General features: G+C 36.9%; 1 protein-coding gene across 1 annotated transcript in view; it reads left to right on the plus strand.

Annotated features, from left to right (window-relative positions):
* LOC122846407 (leucine-rich repeat-containing protein 4C-like) overlaps nt 1-18024 on the plus strand; it is a 50807-nt gene extending 32783 nt beyond the window's left edge. Inside the window, exon 3 of the mRNA XM_044143367.1 lies at nt 10501-18024. Within this exon, the coding sequence (XP_043999302.1) occupies nt 10528-12423 (1896 nt within the window). The 5' untranslated portion in view covers nt 10501-10527 and the 3' untranslated portion in view covers nt 12424-18024. The remainder of the gene's footprint in view (nt 1-10500) is intronic.
* The last annotated feature ends 1198 nt before the right edge of the window (nt 18025-19222 follow it).

The following is a 19222-nucleotide window of genomic DNA, read 5'->3' on the forward strand; positions in this document are numbered from 1 at the left end:
TGTACAGCAGCAGTGCTTTCATCTTGGACATTTTATAAAACTCTAAACATGATTATGAGTGCTGCAGTCTGGCCTCAGAGTGCATACAGATTTAGGTCTGACTAGAAGTCTGAGCACTAAAATTATTCACCCATGTTGAATCAGAGCAGCAACATATTTTTTCCCCTTTATTTGAAAGCTATCCATCCACCCTTTCTCTAAACCTGTGTATCCTTAAAGACTCATGGGAGGGCTGGTGCCTATCTCAGAGGTCAGAGATAGGTCATCAGCTCATCAGAGGGCAACACACACATGAACTCATACAGTAACTAAAGGCACTTTAGAATAACCTATTAACCTAACAACTGTATTTTTGGACTGTGGGAGGAAGCTCAAGTACCCGAGAAAACCCACGTATTCACAAGAACATGCAAATATGTTATGCATTTATGTTTCAGTTATCAGTTTGACAACTAAGGAAAGTGAGAGCTTATTTTTTCTTTAAGCCAGTGGGTTTAGTTGAAAATGTAAGAAAACCTTTTCAAGTTTCAAAATGTAAAAATTATTCTTAATTCTGACTTACAAAATACATATAGGAATTATATCTAATTATCTGAATTTAAATGCAATATTTTCCCATTATAACACATTTAAATATTTTAAAACAAAGATTGTTTCTCTTTTTATGCGAAAATATTCTGCTTCTTTGGAAAATAATTTTAAATGCAAATACATATATATATATATATATATATATATGTGTGTATGAAAATTCCTGAAAAAAAATATTTCTATAACTGTACAATATTTGGACAAATGAGGGCTTTTTAGCATAATTTCTCAGTGAGCTTTGAACATCTAGTAAAGATGTTCCAAAGCCACTTTTTTATTTGCTAGAAAAAAATTCTGTCAAAATATTCTGATAGTAATTTGGTTTCTCAGTTATAAAGAAGTGATTGTTTGAGGTCAAAAATTTCATTTCAATTTTAAATTTAAAATACAAATTTTGTTTTTGACTGCATATCAGAAATCACAATTTGACTCCATCCTAACAACTATAGTATGGCATCTGAATAACTCATCACCAGGACAGGATCCATGGGAAGGATTTCATGAGCGGTAGCAGCTTCTCTTATGGGCAGCAATAGTAAGCAAAAGAACAAATGACTGCAGTGTCACTGTATGAAGTCATTTGGTGTCAGTATTGTTTCACCCCAAGTGTGAGCACAAAAGCTGCAGGAAAAGCAGCTGCCCGCAACTTCTGCTTTCAGTCAATTTGCAAACTAGAATGGCTGGAATGCATTGGCAAATAGCTGTGACTGAACAGAGGACACTTCAGTGAACTAATCCCTTCAAGCACTCCGCATTTTGGAGGGAGTAGCATTCTGCCAAGTCTGGCCATTGAAGCTACTGTGCTATTTTGTCATATTTAATGCAACACAGTTTTTTCATCCAGCACTAACACTGGAAACCAGTATCCTGGTTTTTCAGCTGTATGATCATGTTTAGTCTTACTATGATGCCACAGACAGGCAGGGATTTCAGAAATGTTGAAAATTTGCAAATTGATTCAGTTTTCATCTCTGGTCACAAAATCTTTAAATTTGCTTGTGTTGAATTGTTAAAACATTGTCCCTACATCTTGTGAAAAGTAATCAATTTTATCATGGTATGTATACTCTTGTGCAGAGCCAAGACTTTTAGCTGATCATAAAATGAAGAAGAAAATGCTGAGATGTAAAATCTAAGTAAACATTTAAAAATCTGTTTGTCAGATAAACATGATGAGATACATTCTCAATTCTCATATAAATCAATGATGTGTCAAACTAGTGTAAATAGGCTGGATAAAGGATGTGTGTATTATTCACCCAGTGCTGTGTGTTCTCACCTTCCTAACCTCACATTCTTTTTCATCTTGCCTATTTAGAACAGAGGCTTTGTGTGTTTCTTGCACATTACCATTGTGTTTGCTAGCAGTGTTCCTCAGCTTTCTGATTGCTAAAAACAAATTGTTTTACAGTACAGTGTTAGTTTATACAGTATGCGTGGAGCCAATCAACAAGATTGTCACTACTGGCTGAGTCATACTAACATACTGCATGGTGCCATGTTTTCATTTAGTTTAATGAGCCTAAACTCCACTGTGATGCCCTTCCACTTACAGTTTGCCAATCCTGCAAATCTCTTTTTTGAAGCTCAGTCATGGGAGCAGATTGGTGGGCCAGACAAGTGACACGAATACTAAGTGCACCCTCGCATTCAGCCAGTCTGCCACCCAGGGCATCCTGTCTTAATCCCTTTGCAGAGACTAGACAGAGCCTTTGCAAAGTGCATTTGAACATGGAGGTCCCTGCAGATTATTTAGCCTTTGCAATTATCATAATGGAGGCACCATAAGATGGTTCGTGAATAGGAATTGAATTAACACTTGAAAGGTGTCTCTTTACCCTCTTGCTCTGTCTCCCTCTGTACTGCCCAATTGAAACTAATAAAGGCACAAAAGTAAAAGTATACATAATAACTCTGTTCAAAGGATACTGCCTTGATCAGAAAAAGCATTTCCCCCCTATTTATCAGAAAAAAATAAATCAGAAAAAAAAGGTAAAATGTCTGACTTTTTAGTTTGTCATCAAAGTAACTGTAGATTTTTGGAATATCCTAAAAGTATGCACCGGTAGTCTCATTTTAAAGGGGTCAATTATTTATTTATTTTTTTCTGCAGTGAATCACAAACTGTCTTGCAAAAATATTTAGACCACTTTTCCTTGTTTTCTCACCCTGCAAACAGAAACTCCTTTATATTTGATATGTATTATAACTGAGAAAAAAAACACAAAGTTCAGCAGAAGTTTGAAGATGAAAGAAGTTATATATTTACAAAATGGAAATCTGAAAAGTGCGCAAATGTGGATGTTAGCCTTCCTGAGTCAATACCACATTATGTAGGTGAATATAAGATTCTAAGCCTTACCATAAATTCCTAATTGGATTTGGTTCTGAAATTTGACTAGACCGGCGGTTTTCAAAGTGTGAGGCGCGCCTCCCCTGGGGGGCGCCAGAGCACTTAAGGGGAGGCGCGGTGCGAGGGAAAAAGTAAACCGGAAAAGCTATCTGCTTGCTGTCTACTGATGTGAGAGAAACTTCTTTTACGCACACGATCAACTCTGTGGATTTAGGAAAAAGTTGGTACTGTGGGGTGCGCGTGTGGAGCGGGGATCAGTGGAAATGTTTCCCACCTTAGATGATGTTTTGGTCAGTGATGTCAGTAACGTTATTGATGTCAGACCACTTTTTTCAGTAACGAGTAATCTAACGCGTTGCTATTTCAAATCCAGTAGTCAGACTACAGTTACTTATAAAAATCATTTTTGTGTTACTGTGCGTTGCTATCTTCTTTTGTTATTTAATCGTATTTCCTCTACTCGTCTAGTCGAGTGACCGACGTCTCTATGCGACAGAAATGTAAACAATGGAGGGAGATGCGCATTTTTTTGGTGGAAAAACTGGAACTATTTTGAGTTTCTGTCGACAAGTCCGATTATTATAAGCGGCTTTGGGCTTCATTTTTTTTAAAGTCGCTTGAAAATTTAACGATTTGCTGGTTGCGCCTTTTTGGGCTCGTTTTTGAACATGAAGTTCCTCATTTGGGGTTGGGAATAAACAGAGACTCACAATAAATCCCAGAATTTGTCTGTCATTAAGGTAGTTTTACTCAGTCTCTCCTTGTCCATCATTTCCCGGATGATCCGTCTCGCTGTGTCTTTGTTAATGTCAAGTTAATGTATTACCTCTGAAAGACGTCGCGCTCCAGAAAACTACAAACATCGAAACCAATATGAACAGCGCAATAAACGTGAAAACAGCCACGAATAAACGTGTCCGTAGTTGGCAATAGTTATAATGGCAAGTTAGCACCGTTATAATTATTAATATTAATATAAGTGTCACAAATCTGTGCAACCATCTGAGCTGTGGAGGCAGAGTAACGCAGAATCTGGAGGCTGGAGGGAGGGGGGCTTTAAAATCCCTCTTAGAGTCTTTTGGGGGGGCAGCAGGCATTGTGCTCCTTGAGGGGGGCTCACCCTTTCATACTTTGAAAACCCCTGGACTAGACCATTCAAAAATATGAAAATGTTTTACTCTAACTGATTCACTATGACCTAGGCTTTAATTTTAGAACCCCTCACCTCATTCTCTACTTCTCCAGTTTCACTGTCCCTGCTGAAGAAAAATCTTTGCAAAGCATGATGCTTCCACAACCACAACTGAGAATCGTGTTCAGATTGATGTGGAATGCTAGTTGTCTGCCACATGTTTTATTTTGCTCTCATCTACCGTCTGTGACCGTCAATGATGTCTCTGAGATCTCCAAAACTTGAGTTATTGTTTAAACTTCCTCATACCTGTATGGTCATTGGTCCTTGTGATGCTGCTTCTTCACTAGCATTCTCTATAAACTGGACTTATGATTTAGGTGTCCTCTCGATGCAGTTTGTCATTGACAGGACAGATTTTGTTTAGAGGCAAAATCTGAATACACATACACACTAGACATTTTTTGTGTAAAAACTGCATACAACAATGCAGCATATCTTTCCTTTGCTTCCTTTGTGTTAGCTTATGACATTCATCCATCTATCCATCTATTGTCTATATATCCTGCTCCTATAACACTTATGTTGTAGGAGCATTATACAGCATTATACAACACAGAGATACACCGAACAGCCAGCCATGTGCTCATACACAAGGACAATTAAGACAGACTCACAAACCTCAGTCATATTTTTATCAGTCATTTAGGAAAGAACCTAAACTTGCACAAGGGGAAGATGCAAATTTTTACGCCATGCAGCAAGACCCCAGGCGGAAATTCAAACCTAGGACCTTCTTGCTGCAAAGCAGCAGTTCAAACAACTGCTCCACTATGTAGCCCAGGCTGACACTGAAGTTTAATGAAATTGATTTTTTTTATTGATTTTTTATTGCAATGTCAAAAAATGTAAAAAATAAATAAATAAATAAATAATTGGGAACATTTTCACAAAGCAATATGCAAAATTTTGGCAGAGTTAGACAGTTTGAAAACTGTATTTTTGTTAGAAAAAACTTAATTCAATGAGTTTTTAAAACTAAGATCTAAAAAAATGCTAATACATCAATGTTCAAAGTCTTAGATTTTCTTATTTTAAATTTTCTATAGCTAGAAAAAATTTTAAATCCATATTCATTTCATAAATGCATGGAAAACCGGAATGTAATAAAGGCATTCACTGTGACCACTGTCTATGAAATAAAGTTGCTGACAAATCTTCAGTCCATTTTTAGGCATAATAACTGATGTTAAATTGAAAAATGTCTATACTGTTGCTTTTGGAACAGCCAGTTATTGTCCATCTGGCTCTGTTTCCAGATGGCAAGTTGATTGCTCTCAAATATGTTCATTTTTAATCAAATAGCTTTCATTCAAATCGGAGGAAAATGAATTTGATCTTCTAAATACTCTGAGATTTTGAAGAAAACAATTGCGCTCTCAGGGATTGCTGCTGTTGTTTAACTTTTGCCTTTTCTGAAAGCTCCGAAGATTTAGTCCAGGGCAGAGGGTCAAGTGTATCGCCTCTGTTGGATTATTACCTGGTCTTGTTTTATAAACCAATGAAACGTCACCTTAGAAAATGAAAATATACACTGCTACGTATGGTGTGATTGTACCTATTAGGGTGCTTTACAGATTTTACAAATTTATATTACAATCAGAACCAAAACCAAATTAAATCAACATGAAATACGTACTAAGCAATGAATAAGCTGAATAGGCTGTTACTGCATTGTTCCACACGTTTACAAGCCTAGTTTCTGTTTCCTGGCCTGCATATTCACTAGCAACACAAAGCAACCTATTTGTAAAATGCCTTAGATTTTTTCCCATACTTTTGCCCCTTATAAAAAGCAATAAATCAAGACAGCTTTGAAAACATAAATGAACCACTCATTTTACAAATAGGTTGCTTATGTGTTGCTAGTGAATATGCAGGCCAGGAAACAGAAACTAGGCTTTTTAACCATTATTTAAAATAAGCAGTAATGGCCTATTCAGGCAGCATTTTGTTTCTATCAAAAAATGAAAGAAATGTATAACATAAGATGTAATTTTTTTTTTTTTTCTTTTGCTGTTTTTAAATGATCCAGATCTGAAACAGTGAGAGTAAATCTTATAAGATCTTACAAATTCTGCCAAAGGTAGTATTATCTGTGGAATCGGAATGATGAAAACCTGGATCTATTATGTACTGGCTTAAGACAGTGTTACTGTGCAGTTGTAACTGAAAGTAAAGGGTGCCGATTTACTTTCATCATCTTGAAAAAAAAAAAAGTGTTTAAGCTGCTGCCACTTTCACAAAACAGAATTAATTTTAGGTTACTCATTCCTATTTTTTATGGTATTCCATAAAAAAACAACAACTAGCATTTCATACACCAGATACAAAGAGTATTATATCAACACCATTATATGTTCATCTCAACTCCAATGAATTAAAGCAGTGCTTTGCCACAGAGAAGACAGAACCACCAGCCACTCTTACAAAAAATATCAAAATGGCTTTTAGTTCTGGTTTTTAAAGCGGCCGACCAAACTAATCCACACAATGGAGTTAAGTGGCTGATAAAAATGATGTCCAGATTAAATGGCTAGTGAAAAACAACAGATGTGATTAGCACAACCACTCTAAACATGACACAGAATTTTCCATGTGACAGCTGGCAAGCAACTTTACCCTTGTTATAGACAGGCATAGTTTAGAAATGGCCTCTGTAAAATAAAAAAAATAAAAAAACCTGAACTGCAAAAATGCCCAGACAAAAATAGATGTTGTTTCTTAAAGCTATGTTATTGAAATAATTTTAATAATGCCAGATCTTATTAAATAATCTTATTCTGATAAGTCAGCAACACCCAACAACTTCTTGTGGCAGATTTATTTCCCACACACCCAAGCACTCTGAGCACTGATGCCAAGATGGAGCAGAACTGCACAGTGGATAGTGAAACACAGCCAGTTTCAGTGTCCATCATGTCACAAAATGTGTTGGACTGCTAATAAAGTTGGTTTCTTAACAAAATAAGTGCTGGTAGAATCCTAACTCTATCATGTATTCTCTGTTGTGCACCCGTTGGTAGGTGTAACTGTGCCATAGAGGTCTGGATTTTAAAGTTTAAGTGGTTATTATTGAAATATTATATAAAATCAGTTAATGTTCACATAAAAATGTAATAGTAAACATATTGCAATTAGAAAAACAGTCCTGTCCTTCTGAATCTTTTAAGCTGCAGTACAAAATAAGGCTGGTTTCAGTGTAATTTAATTAAAATAAATAATTAAATTATTAGTTATTTACCAGCTTCTTGATTTAAGTATGTAGGAAAATAACTGAGAATTTAAAACAAGCTTTAAAAGAAACAGACACAGACAGGCAGGCAGGCAGGCAGGCAGAACAATAAATCACTTCATAATCAGCAGTTACAAAATAGTGTGCTTTAGTATCAAGATAATATAAGATGGCCTGCTGCTTTCTATGCTTGTGCTGTTTCGGCGTATGCCCGGTATATGCAAATATATTCACAGCAGTCAAGATTTATGATAATTTCAAACACTGATACATCAGACTTGTCATCTATCCGTATATCTGTGTGGTGCTTTGTCTGCAGCCAGGTCTCCACAGACCCAGATGGCCTGTGAGGTTATAACATCACCCCAACGAGGTTGAAAAGCAGACATGCAACAAACGTATGCAAATGTAATGAATCAGTAATGTGTTGAATCAATTAGCAAGATGGTACTCAGCTCATCAGACATCCTCCGCAGTAGCTGGGAACTTATTTGTCTTTCATTGTAGGTCTCGCCAGATTTCATACCACTTCATATTTAACACTCTATTCAATTTTATATTCATATAATTAACTGGAAATTATCTGTAATTGTCTAATCAACAATCCGACCTTATTTATTTTTCATTGCATTGTGATCTCTTCTGTTCTGTTGTCCTATGTAAAGGGGGACCAATTTGAAAACAAATATGTATTTTATTAGTAGAAATATGCACTGCAATAAAAAGATAGTGGAAAAGAGTTCTGTGAAAACAATATTTTTACTTTCTGAGAATCCCTGTCCTCTAAACATGAAACTATTTAGTCTGATTCTACAAATGCAAATTCAAATGCTTGTGTTTGTCACTGGGTTGGTCTAATCCTGTTGCACATAAAAGATTCCAAATTCCCCTTAGTATCCAGAGGGAAAATGCTAAACATGTGAACAAGTTTGTGCAAATATCAAAATCAAAATGTGACTGCAAAGCAAGTAATACATAATGCAACGTTTTGTGCTTTTTGTTTCATCCTAAAAGATTTATTATCTTCACAAGTTGGATTTGTGCAGAATAGATTTAGAATACCATATCTCATTTTTATACAATGAGAAGATCAAACAGATTTTTTTATTTCAATGTGTTAGGCTCTTCAGTTCCTCAAAGGAGGGCTTTACATGCTTTTGTGCCAAGCTTGCTACAATGCTGTGTTGGAATGTCCAAGTTAGCGCATATTGCTAGTTGAAAACGATACACTGCTCTTTTAAGGGATTTAACAGTGGCAATAATTTTAATAAACTGACATTTTAATTTAAAAGATCTGAATTACAGATCTTACAGATAGAATGTGTTTCCTTTCACCTTCCCAACTAACTCATTATAACCATTGAATTTGGCAAGTCCCAGCACCGACAGACACAAAGCCAGTGCTGCTGGTGCAGTAGCTGAAAAGTGAAGGTGGGTGTTTTTATGTTACTGGCAGGATTTTAGATGTAAGCATTTACTGCTTGCAGTGGCTCTGAACACATGTTGAGCATAGCTAGATGGAAATTAATCCATGCAGTGTTGCATCAACAAAGGGGGGATTTTTTTTCCTTCTTATGATATATATTCCATTTCTGCACGTAATGAGGCATTAGATGCACTATGAATACGGCATGTGGCCAAAGCTTAATTTACTCTTGGAATGGTTGCAAGGCTCATCCCTTTTAGCATTCCAGTGGATTTGCAAACTGATATGTTTTATTGGCAGCAGATAATCACTGTCAGTGTGTTTGCCATGTCTGACATTTTCTTTTCTTTGGTGGCAGTGCAGGGTTTGTTGTAATTCCAGCCAGACAAAATGAGCTCCAGCCAGTGGGAGGTCTTATTCGATCTGATTCCCCTGCAGAGGCATGTCTCTCTGCAGCCTCGTTCCATCACGAGTATTGTGGCAGCCTTGTTGGTGCAAAATCAAGGCATCTAGCCTCATTTCTTCTGATTAAGTCAGCCCCTCACCCTCAGTGGTGAGCATTTCTACCTCAGTTAACAATTTTTACAGTTTAGAAAACACCTGTCATAATACACCGGTGTTTCCCTGTTTGTGGGCTGGCAGAAAGAGATGATTAAGAGATAACAGAAAACCCAGAAGGACCCAGTACATGTTAATTTTTAAATAATACATTTACTTTGTGATACAGAGTGTGCCCTGCTCTTGGCAAAGACAGTAACTGCACTGCAGAGTGTGAATTACTTTACAGCACATCTTGACAGAGCCTTGTCACATTTTATACTTTTAGCACCTATATAGGTTTGTTGTAAAGAATGTATAGATTTATTGGTAGGTTGTTATCTTTAAATGTAAAACACAAGGAGTAGCAGAGACACATCAGCACTGCTGAATGTAAGTGAGAGGTACAGGCTGTGCTCTATGTGTATGATTTTCTGGGTTTATTTTTATCATAAGCATTTTCACGCATACTCCTGGACCTGTCGGTTGAATTGACTCATCAATCTCAATATGATTTGATTCTGAAATAGCAGATTAAGGTTTTTTTTTGTTACCATATTGTGGTTTGATTTAGTATATGAATTCAGATTATTAATAATTAATCAATGAAAAAAAAATCAAAAACTCAGTAAGCTGACCACAGACATGCTTTCTTAAGCTAAAGCCTTCTGTATGTTGTTGCATGTTACCCTTTAAAAGTTTAAATTAATTTTCTCCAAAACTCCTTAATATGCAGCAGAATCCCCATGTTCCCTTTTTCATTGTATTTTCAGGGGTGAGGGTTATTAACCATTAGTGTTTGTAAAAGATTTTTTTTAAATCATGGATAAGTTATTGATTGGCATGCAGATATTTCTCAGTGTTTATGTTTTAATAAATATACACAAAATGACATAACCAAGTTTGACAATTTTTTGACATGATGATTTCCAAATTTTCTACTTGACTTATTAAAATATCTCCTTTTATATCATCAGGAAAATAAAACATATGCAAGAAGTAACTGTACTTGATGGATGTCAATTGAGAAAGTTTGTCCTAATGACATTAATGACAAAGGAAGTGTTTTTTCCCCCTCTTTCGTTAAATTCAAAACACTCAATAGTCTTCTACCAACAGCAAATGAGTACTGAGGGTTTTTTCTTTTTTTCTTCTCTTTCTTACAGGGAAGCCTAACACCAGATGAACTATGAATGTGGAACACAATGATCTACTCCCTCCAACGCCAGACAATGAGAGGTCGTAGGCTGAAGGGGGCACTGTCCAACCCCCTTTTTGTGGTACTTTTGGCTCTTCAGATACTGGTGGTGGCTGGACTAGTTCGTGCTCAGACCTGTCCTTCTGTCTGCTCATGTAGTAACCAATTCAGCAAAGTCATCTGCACACGTCGTGGTCTACGGGATGTCCCAGACGGCATTTCTACCAATACTCGGTACCTGAATCTTCAGGACAACCTGATTCAGGTGATCAAGGTAGACAGTTTCAAGCATCTACGTCATCTGGAGATTTTGCAACTCAGCAAGAATCATATCCGCAGCATTGAAATTGGTGCTTTTAATGGGCTGGCAAGTCTGAACACATTAGAACTCTTTGATAATCGACTTACGACAATTCCCAATGGAGCGTTTGAGTACTTGTCTAAACTTAAAGAACTCTGGCTACGGAACAATCCCATTGAAAGTATACCATCTTATGCCTTCAACCGGGTTCCTTCACTCCGAAGGCTAGATCTAGGGGAGCTCAAACGTCTCTCCTACATTTCTGATGGAGCTTTTAAGGACTTGACCAACCTGCGCTATCTGAACTTGGGAATGTGCAACCTCAAAGAGATCCCTAACATCTTACCTTTAATTAGGCTCGAAGAGCTAGAAATGTCGGGAAACCAGTTGTCTGTCATTAAGCCCAGCTCATTTACAGGTTTAGTGAGCCTTCAAAAGCTGTGGATGATGCATGCCCAGATCCAAACCATTGAGAGAAATTCCTTTGATGATCTTCAGTCACTAGTGGAACTCAACCTGGCTCACAACAACCTGACCTTTTTGCCACATGACCTCTTTACGCCATTGCATCGTCTGGAAAGAGTGCACCTCCATCACAACCCTTGGAACTGCAACTGTGATATTTTGTGGCTCAGCTGGTGGCTTAAGGAAACTGTGCCTGCCAATACCAGTTGCTGTGCTCGTTGTCATTCTCCTTCAACCTTTAGAGGTCGTTATATTGGGGAACTGGACCACAGCTACTTCCAGTGTGATGTTCCTGTTATTGTTGAGCCCCCCAGTGACCTGAATGTGACAGAAGGCATGGGTGCTGAACTTAAATGTCGTACAAGTTCGCTGACATCCATCAGCTGGCTCACACCAAATGGCTCTTTGATAACACATGGGGCTTATAAGGTACGGTTGTCCGTACTCAATGATGGGACATTAAATTTTACCAGTGTAACAATGCAGGACACTGGAACTTACACTTGTATGGTCAGCAACACAGCAGGAAACATTACTGCTTCTGCAGTCCTTAATGTCACTGCAGTGGAAAACAATGGAGTTACCTACTTTACCACAGTCACTGTGGAAACCATTGAGAGCCCCATGGATGACAGTCAAACACCACTACCCCCATACGGCTGGGTACCATCCTCTACTACAAAGGGTATACCCGTTTTAACAAGGACCACAGAACGGACTTACACCATACCAATTCTTAATGGAGATGGAGAAGGAGCCCTCAATGGTCTGGATGAGGTGATGAAAACCACCAAGATTATCATTGGCTGTTTTGTAGCCATTACACTCATGGCTGCAGTTCTGCTGGTTATTTTCTACAAGATGAGGAAGCAACATAACCAACAGGACCCTGATGGTCCTGCCTCCTCCATGGAAGTCATTACTGTTGAAGAAGAGCTTGCAGGTGTTGCTGCTATGGAGAGACACCTATCGCTCCCCCCATTGGAGCACTACAACCACTACAACACGTACAAGAGCACTTATCATCACCCTCCAATGCTCAGTACCATACACAGCTCGGCCACACAAGAACCTTTACTGATTCAAGCTTGTTCAAAAGACAATGTCCAAGAAACCCAAATCTGACCTTAAGATTGACTACATATCCAGTATTGCCAGTCTACAACTGGAATACAATGGACCAAAACTTTAAAATAATAAAATGCCGTTGACTTGACAGTTGATCTTGACGGCACTCAATCAGTGTTTGGCAAAGAGACAACTTGAAACTTTGAAAAGGGTCTTTACAAAAGCAAAAGTTATTTATTAAAAATGTCTAGTGGCTAAATGAAAAAAAAAACTGTTTGTGATAGCTTTTTAGCTCATTTTTTCTCTCTTTCTCTGTGTGATACTGCTCAAGGGAAAGAATGGTTTATTAAATGTGAATCTGAGCTGGATGTTATGCAGCTTGTGAAATTACAGCAGATTTTGGCCTAGTGTGCAAATATTTCTGATTCCATTAACCTGTTATTTGTTGAAGGACATTGCTGTGTCCAAAATGGAAGAAGCTTACAAGACATCAAACAAAACAACTGCGGTGTTATTTTCCTAACCATCATATTCCAGCTGTCACTCACGATGAGATTAGATCTTTTAATGACACAGCTCTGGTTTATATCACCGTGGAACCAGCATGCCTGCAGAGCAAAGCTGCCAAATGAGTAAATGTGCATTTCCCCTGTGGCTCCTAAACAACAGCCATACATCCTTTGCTTTAATTAAGATTAAGGTCTCGCTCCCACTCTGCCTCCTCACATTTCTCTAGACTTCATACCCTTAATCATTTTCTTCTATTCCTCCTCTGTTCTTTTATCACTAAATTATCCATTTTCCCTGGTCAACATTTGCCCCGTTTTCACTCTTCTGGTTTGTGTGATTGCCTTTCTGTCATTGAGCTTTGGCATGTTCTTCACCCTGTTCTCATCTCTCATTTGTCTTGCTTTGTCTGCATACGTGTGCTGCACAACGGCAAAATGTTTCTTAGGAAAATGAAGGGTAGCATAAGGTTGTGGTCTGCAGCCTCCCTGTTAACCTGGTAATGATCTACATCCACTTGGTGTCGCGCCACCTTGCCGTCACCCCAGGGTCACACGAGCTCAGGCGCTGATAGTCCATCTGTTAGTTCGGATAAAAAGGCAAATGATGCTGGTTTGTAATGTAGTGTGACCCTGTCAGACAAACAGGGATAGCATAGTCACTGAAGCAGCTAGGAACCTGCAACAAACTAAGAAAAGTTGTGTTATAGCTCATTAATCTGTATCAGCAGTTCATTTCCGGACTAATAGAGGAAAGCTGATAAGAAAACAGCATGAGACTTTGTGGCTGACATCTTACAGAGGGTAGAGGGCTTTGATACTGACGCGACCCCTGCTCAGTCTCATTTTTGGCAGAGGAAAAACTCACAGACACTTTGATGTCACACCATTTATAGACCATCAAAACATTGTCTCTCCCCCTGTCTATTTACATGCTGCGGTTTTCATTTAGTCTTAGTAGAATAGGAGGCTTAAGGAAGTGGATAATAGGAGAGAAAAAGGAAAGAGCAATGTTTGGGGTAGAGGCGAGAGGCGAGCACATGGGGGAGGCTCTTATCAACAGTGGTCATGAAAGGTCTTCAAACACTGATATTGCACATATGATGGGGGAGAAGTAAAAAATAGATAAGAAATAAGGAGGCAAACTAGCCATCAGCCTGTCGCCATGGAAACAGTGACCTTATGTGGAGAGTAAGAGGAGGTAGACATGCCTTTTGCTTTGGTCTCTGTGCAACAAGCATATTTTAATTTCCCACTGGCAAATTTACAATTTGGGCCAATTATTAACCAAACTGGCTTAATGGAATGTGCATTTACAGCTGGGTCTGGGGGGATTTGACACACAGTACATTGTATTAAGAACATGGGTTGTAGTGTTACTTACTGTTACTTCCAAACAAATCATGTCAGAATAGCAAAAAAAATAATAATTTGATGTCCAGTCACAAACCTGAAATTTCTGGGGAATTTTCCAAAAAAGTAGGCTCAAAATTATTCATATAGTTGGTAGAATTGATTCAAAAATAATTTCTTAATTCAACCAACATGCTTTTGCTGAGAGGAGCTAATAAACATTCTGTACTGATCCAAGAGGAGTTTCTATTGGAACAAAATACTGGCAAGGTACACTTGGAACTTATTGCCAAACATGAATAATCAAAAAACACCAGTAGCTGGTCAATGGTTAGTAGAGGAACTTAATTGCTGCAATGGCAATAAAGGCTTTTCCATTAATTATTAAAAGGGTATTTTTTTTTCTTTAATTAAGAAAAGAATTGTATTTATTTATTTTTTAAATATACCCCTTGAAAAATGTCTTACTATTGTTTGGGGAATTTTTATTTTCCATTAATGTCTAACAAAATTTCTGAATTAAATAATTTGAACTTTTTTTGCCAGCAGTATAAATAATTTTGGGCTGTATGACTGGGTTTTTGGATTTTACACTATAATAATAACTCAAAAAGAAGTAAAATTAGCAGTTTTTGCCTTTGCAGGCAATCCAGATGTAACTGCATGTCAGGCCTGAGTAGCTGAACCAGGAACTACTCATTGCAGCTCTTCATTTTGGATGACAAGAATGGTGCTCTTCAGCATAAGGATGAGTAAACCATTCTTTCCCTTTTCGCTTTTTTCTTTTATCAAATGCTCAATTCCTTTTCAATGCTTTTGGTGGATTAATGATTCAATGTTGATGCTGGCTACTGTAAAAAAAAGGTTCAGATTTTTTATCTATATTTGGAGCTTGTGAGTTTTTTTTCCAGAATGAATGGGAAATCTGTGTATTGGTAGGTGCTTTCGGCAAGATGGCTTATCTAGAAAGATATTTGATTGCTGGGATGGAATTGAATGAAGACTGTCGAGCAGAATGTTGGACTCGACATACCAGCAGACTAAGTTTGTTTTTTGCGCAAACCCCCAGCCAAGGTGATTGAATTCTTGTGTGTAATTCTGCCAACTGTCCATATATGGGGAGGGTTATCGTGTGTGGGGACATCTCTCATTTTTTGGAGAGGAAAATCATCACATGGCTAAATTTCTACAGAAAAAAAAGTATTTTCAAAAACATCATGCAAAAAAAAATCTTATGATCATAATTTTACATGTGCTCCAAGTTGTTAAAAAAAGACAAAAAACAAAACAAAAACCAGAAAAAAAAGAGTGCTTGTATGGAGTCCAAATAATTTCACTAAGGATGATGTTCAATATTGATACCTGAGATTGTAGTTCATACTGTACATGAATACAAATAAAAAGACAGCAATTCTCTTTTTTCTACAGAGTTGGCATGGATCATTAACAAAGACAACAATCAGAGCTTCCTTTTGCAATGTGTTTGTTTTGTTCATGTATCGACATTTGTGCTAAGAAAACTAAACAGAAAAGTGTGATTTATTTCAAGAAGACAAATTAAAGAAGGCAAGTAAATCTTTCCAAGAGGAACAGAAAATACCCATTCTCACCCACATACCGGGATATTTTAGAATATTTATAGACTCAAAATAAATTTATAAGTCTTCAGTGAAAGTAAAAATGTATTGCGTCAAAAACAAAACCAAAACAAAAAAACGAACATGCATCTCATTTTGAAAGGACCATATCTCCAAATGGCACAGAATTGCTCAGGGTCAAAAATGCTTTTTGAAAGTGTTCCACTGCTGTCACAAAGTACTTATAAAATGGTTGCCCAGCAAAATTAAGCAAATTGAGTTGGCTTCATTCAGATGCTACTGGGATAAATGGCTGGCCATGCACACTGTCAATTTCAATACTCTAATTAATTAATTAGCCAAGTAATGGATTCATTAAGGCTAAATAAAATTAAGTCAAATTGAATAAAAAATGAAAGGTAAGTAAAAAATTAGTGAATTATACTTTTTCTCTACAGAGGAAATGCTAATATTCTACATTTTTAGCAGTATGAAGTAGGTTCAACACAAACTAGGAATACATCCTTGTTATTGTAGTAACAACAATATTTGTCAGTACAAATTCTACCGTTTGGTATTTCTTAGTTAAATTTTAGATGCTGTATGACTGTGGAACATAAAGTACCGTAAACACAGCTACACATCAAATGTCAGCAAAACACAAAGCAGCCTGCAAATGAAAAGAAAGAGATATTCATAGGGGGGAAAAAATCCCATCTGAAAAACACATGTTGTTCATTGACTATAGCTTAATAAAAGCCTAGTTAAGGTTTGTTAATTAGCAGCATACTACATGGTAGTTTAATTTTAGTTTGACATCATCATCTGACTACACACCAGACTTTTACATTTATTCTTCTTTTTCCAATTAATTTAATATTAGGTTGATTCCTTCGAGCACTATTGAGAGGTCAGTGTCTTAGCAGCAGCAAGACCACAATCATTGTGATCATAATTTGAAGTATAAGTGGTAATTCTGATTCAAGAAACCATGCTATGAGCTGCTCAGAGCAGACGTAAATGAACAGGTAATTGTAATAGTTCAAATTGACTATTTCAAAGTTTTTATACTGGTTTGATATAATTTTGTAACTAATCTTAAAGCATCAACAATTTAATTGTTATCTAATTGAATTAATTACTTTAACAATTAGGAGAGATTGAAGTGCTGGTTAGTGAGATGAAATAACTTCTAAATCTGCTGATCAGCAGCCTGATACATGAAGGTCTAAACATTGGTGTCCGTGAAGGTGAGTGATATGGACCTAAACAACAAACACACATTCCATTCACTGCAATTTTCAGTACAGGCAGAGAGGTGAAAATATTAAAAGAAAAAAAGGGGAAAAAAAAGGAATTTCTTTCCTGGAAATCAATTTTTTTGTGTTCTTAGGATCCCAGCAAAATAAATGATCAAACTTGAGAAAATAGCACATGTCCATCACTCCACTTGTTAAAATCAAGCATCATTGCTGTTTATCTTCTTCTGCTCACTGTCTAACTCAGAGTTTTCTATTTCTGCAGTGTTTTTGACACCACCCTTTAAATGACAATATTAATGTCATTGTTAGGATGTATAGTCAGCGGTCACAAAAATCTATGCGTCCACTATTTATCTAGCAAAAATAAACCTGGTTTTCACAAATATTCAACTACATAGTTAATTAATGACTTAGGAAGATGCAGTACTTACTTCATTACATATGTCCAGGTCAGTTGGGATAGTTTTGTTTTTTTTTCCCCATAATAAATTCCATCATCATTTCTAAACTACTTTTTGTTTTTCTTCAAGTTAATTTTGGATGATATTAAAATTTGCTGTGTGATCCCAAAAATTTATGTTGACAAAAAGCAAAAACAAAAGAAATCTGTCAGAGGAAAATACTTTTTCACAGTCCTGTTGTATAGCTGTAATCTGATTTGCTCTATAAATATCTTCACCTTTAGTTCTGCCTGCTTGTTTACAGCTTTTCTGCTTGACTACATTGTTAATTTCACCTGCTGAGGTAATGGTGAATGCATAACTTAAAACATGAAAAAAAATAAAAATAAAATGTAATTAGATATTGTAACTTTTCACACATTTTCCTAAGCCGCACTACAACGTGTGAACATGTGACAGTCTTCTTTTATCGAGACAAAATTACGTTCCTTAAGCTGAAAACAATTTGGTTCTTTTGTTACATTTAACCACTGCTTCATTTCAATGCTTTATTCACTAATAAAATTTTGCCCTTTGTTTAGTGTATTTGACAAAAATTAAAATACACTTTATTATCAAACAAGTTACTCTGATTTTCATGCCTGTTTAGTAATATGCTTATGGACATCCTGAATAAAGTGCTCTACTGACGATGTTGAGTTGTAGCTGAAAGACAGGGGAGTTAAAAAGTCCAACAACAAGCTGTGAAACAGATGGCTTAAGATTTGACTGCTGCTGTTCATAATCCTGTATCTAGTAATACCTATTACACATGTGAAAGGTGGACAGCTAGAGAAGAGGTCAGGGTGCCTAACAGTGGCATGCAAAATCTGATGAATGTCCGTGAGGAAGGGAGTACAACAGTGACTTGTGTTTTTGAATGATAGGTAGGCATGATTACATAGGGGGCATGCTTGAAGCATTTTTAGAGAAGCAGCGTAAACTCAGGTCCTCATCACTCTTAAAAACCAGGAAACAGGTCACATTACTGAGTGACAGATCACCTGCATTTTGGAATCACTGAACGTACACTTAACATACTATCCGCTATAGTTACGTGCAAAAAATTCAGCATAATTGACTCTTCAATTAGAGATGAGGTAGCATGTAGCAGACTGCAAGCTCTAGGCTATTTTTGAAAATTCCCACAAGAGAAATCTTAAAGTTTAGCGAATAGCAGTGACACATTCTTATAGCAAAATTTAACAACCTTGCGAAAAAGTCACATCTGTAATATGTTAAATCTCACAATCATTACCTCAAGTATATGTGTTTTTTTTCTTTTTTTTAGTCATGTGGAATCTCAATAATGAAGTAAATAAGAAACCCTTCAGGGCGACTCAACAATCTTGATGTAATTGGGTCTATTGTAAATGTTCTCAGAAAGAATCACTCTAAATTCATGTTCTGTTTTAACTATAATTGACTCAGATTCAGAAAGGGGATATCCGGGGAGTAGGAGGCTGATTTAATGCGTGGATTATTTGCAGACCACATTAGGCAAAACTAGGTCAATTAGCAAATTAAGAACTTAGGGAAGCTCTGTTCAGAACATCCATGTTTGCTGATGTAAACTGACATATAACAGCATGACAGTGCATGCATTAATAAAATCTGTGCATCTATGTGTTGATTTTAGCTGAATGCCAATTTATCTACTGACAACTGTTAGCAGAAATACAGCCCCTATGCTCCTGACAATTCAGCAGATAACGAAG

This window comes from Gambusia affinis, linkage group LG02 (assembly GCF_019740435.1).
Source record: "Gambusia affinis linkage group LG02, SWU_Gaff_1.0, whole genome shotgun sequence".
In the NCBI taxonomy this organism is placed as follows: Eukaryota; Metazoa; Chordata; class Actinopteri; order Cyprinodontiformes; family Poeciliidae; genus Gambusia; species Gambusia affinis.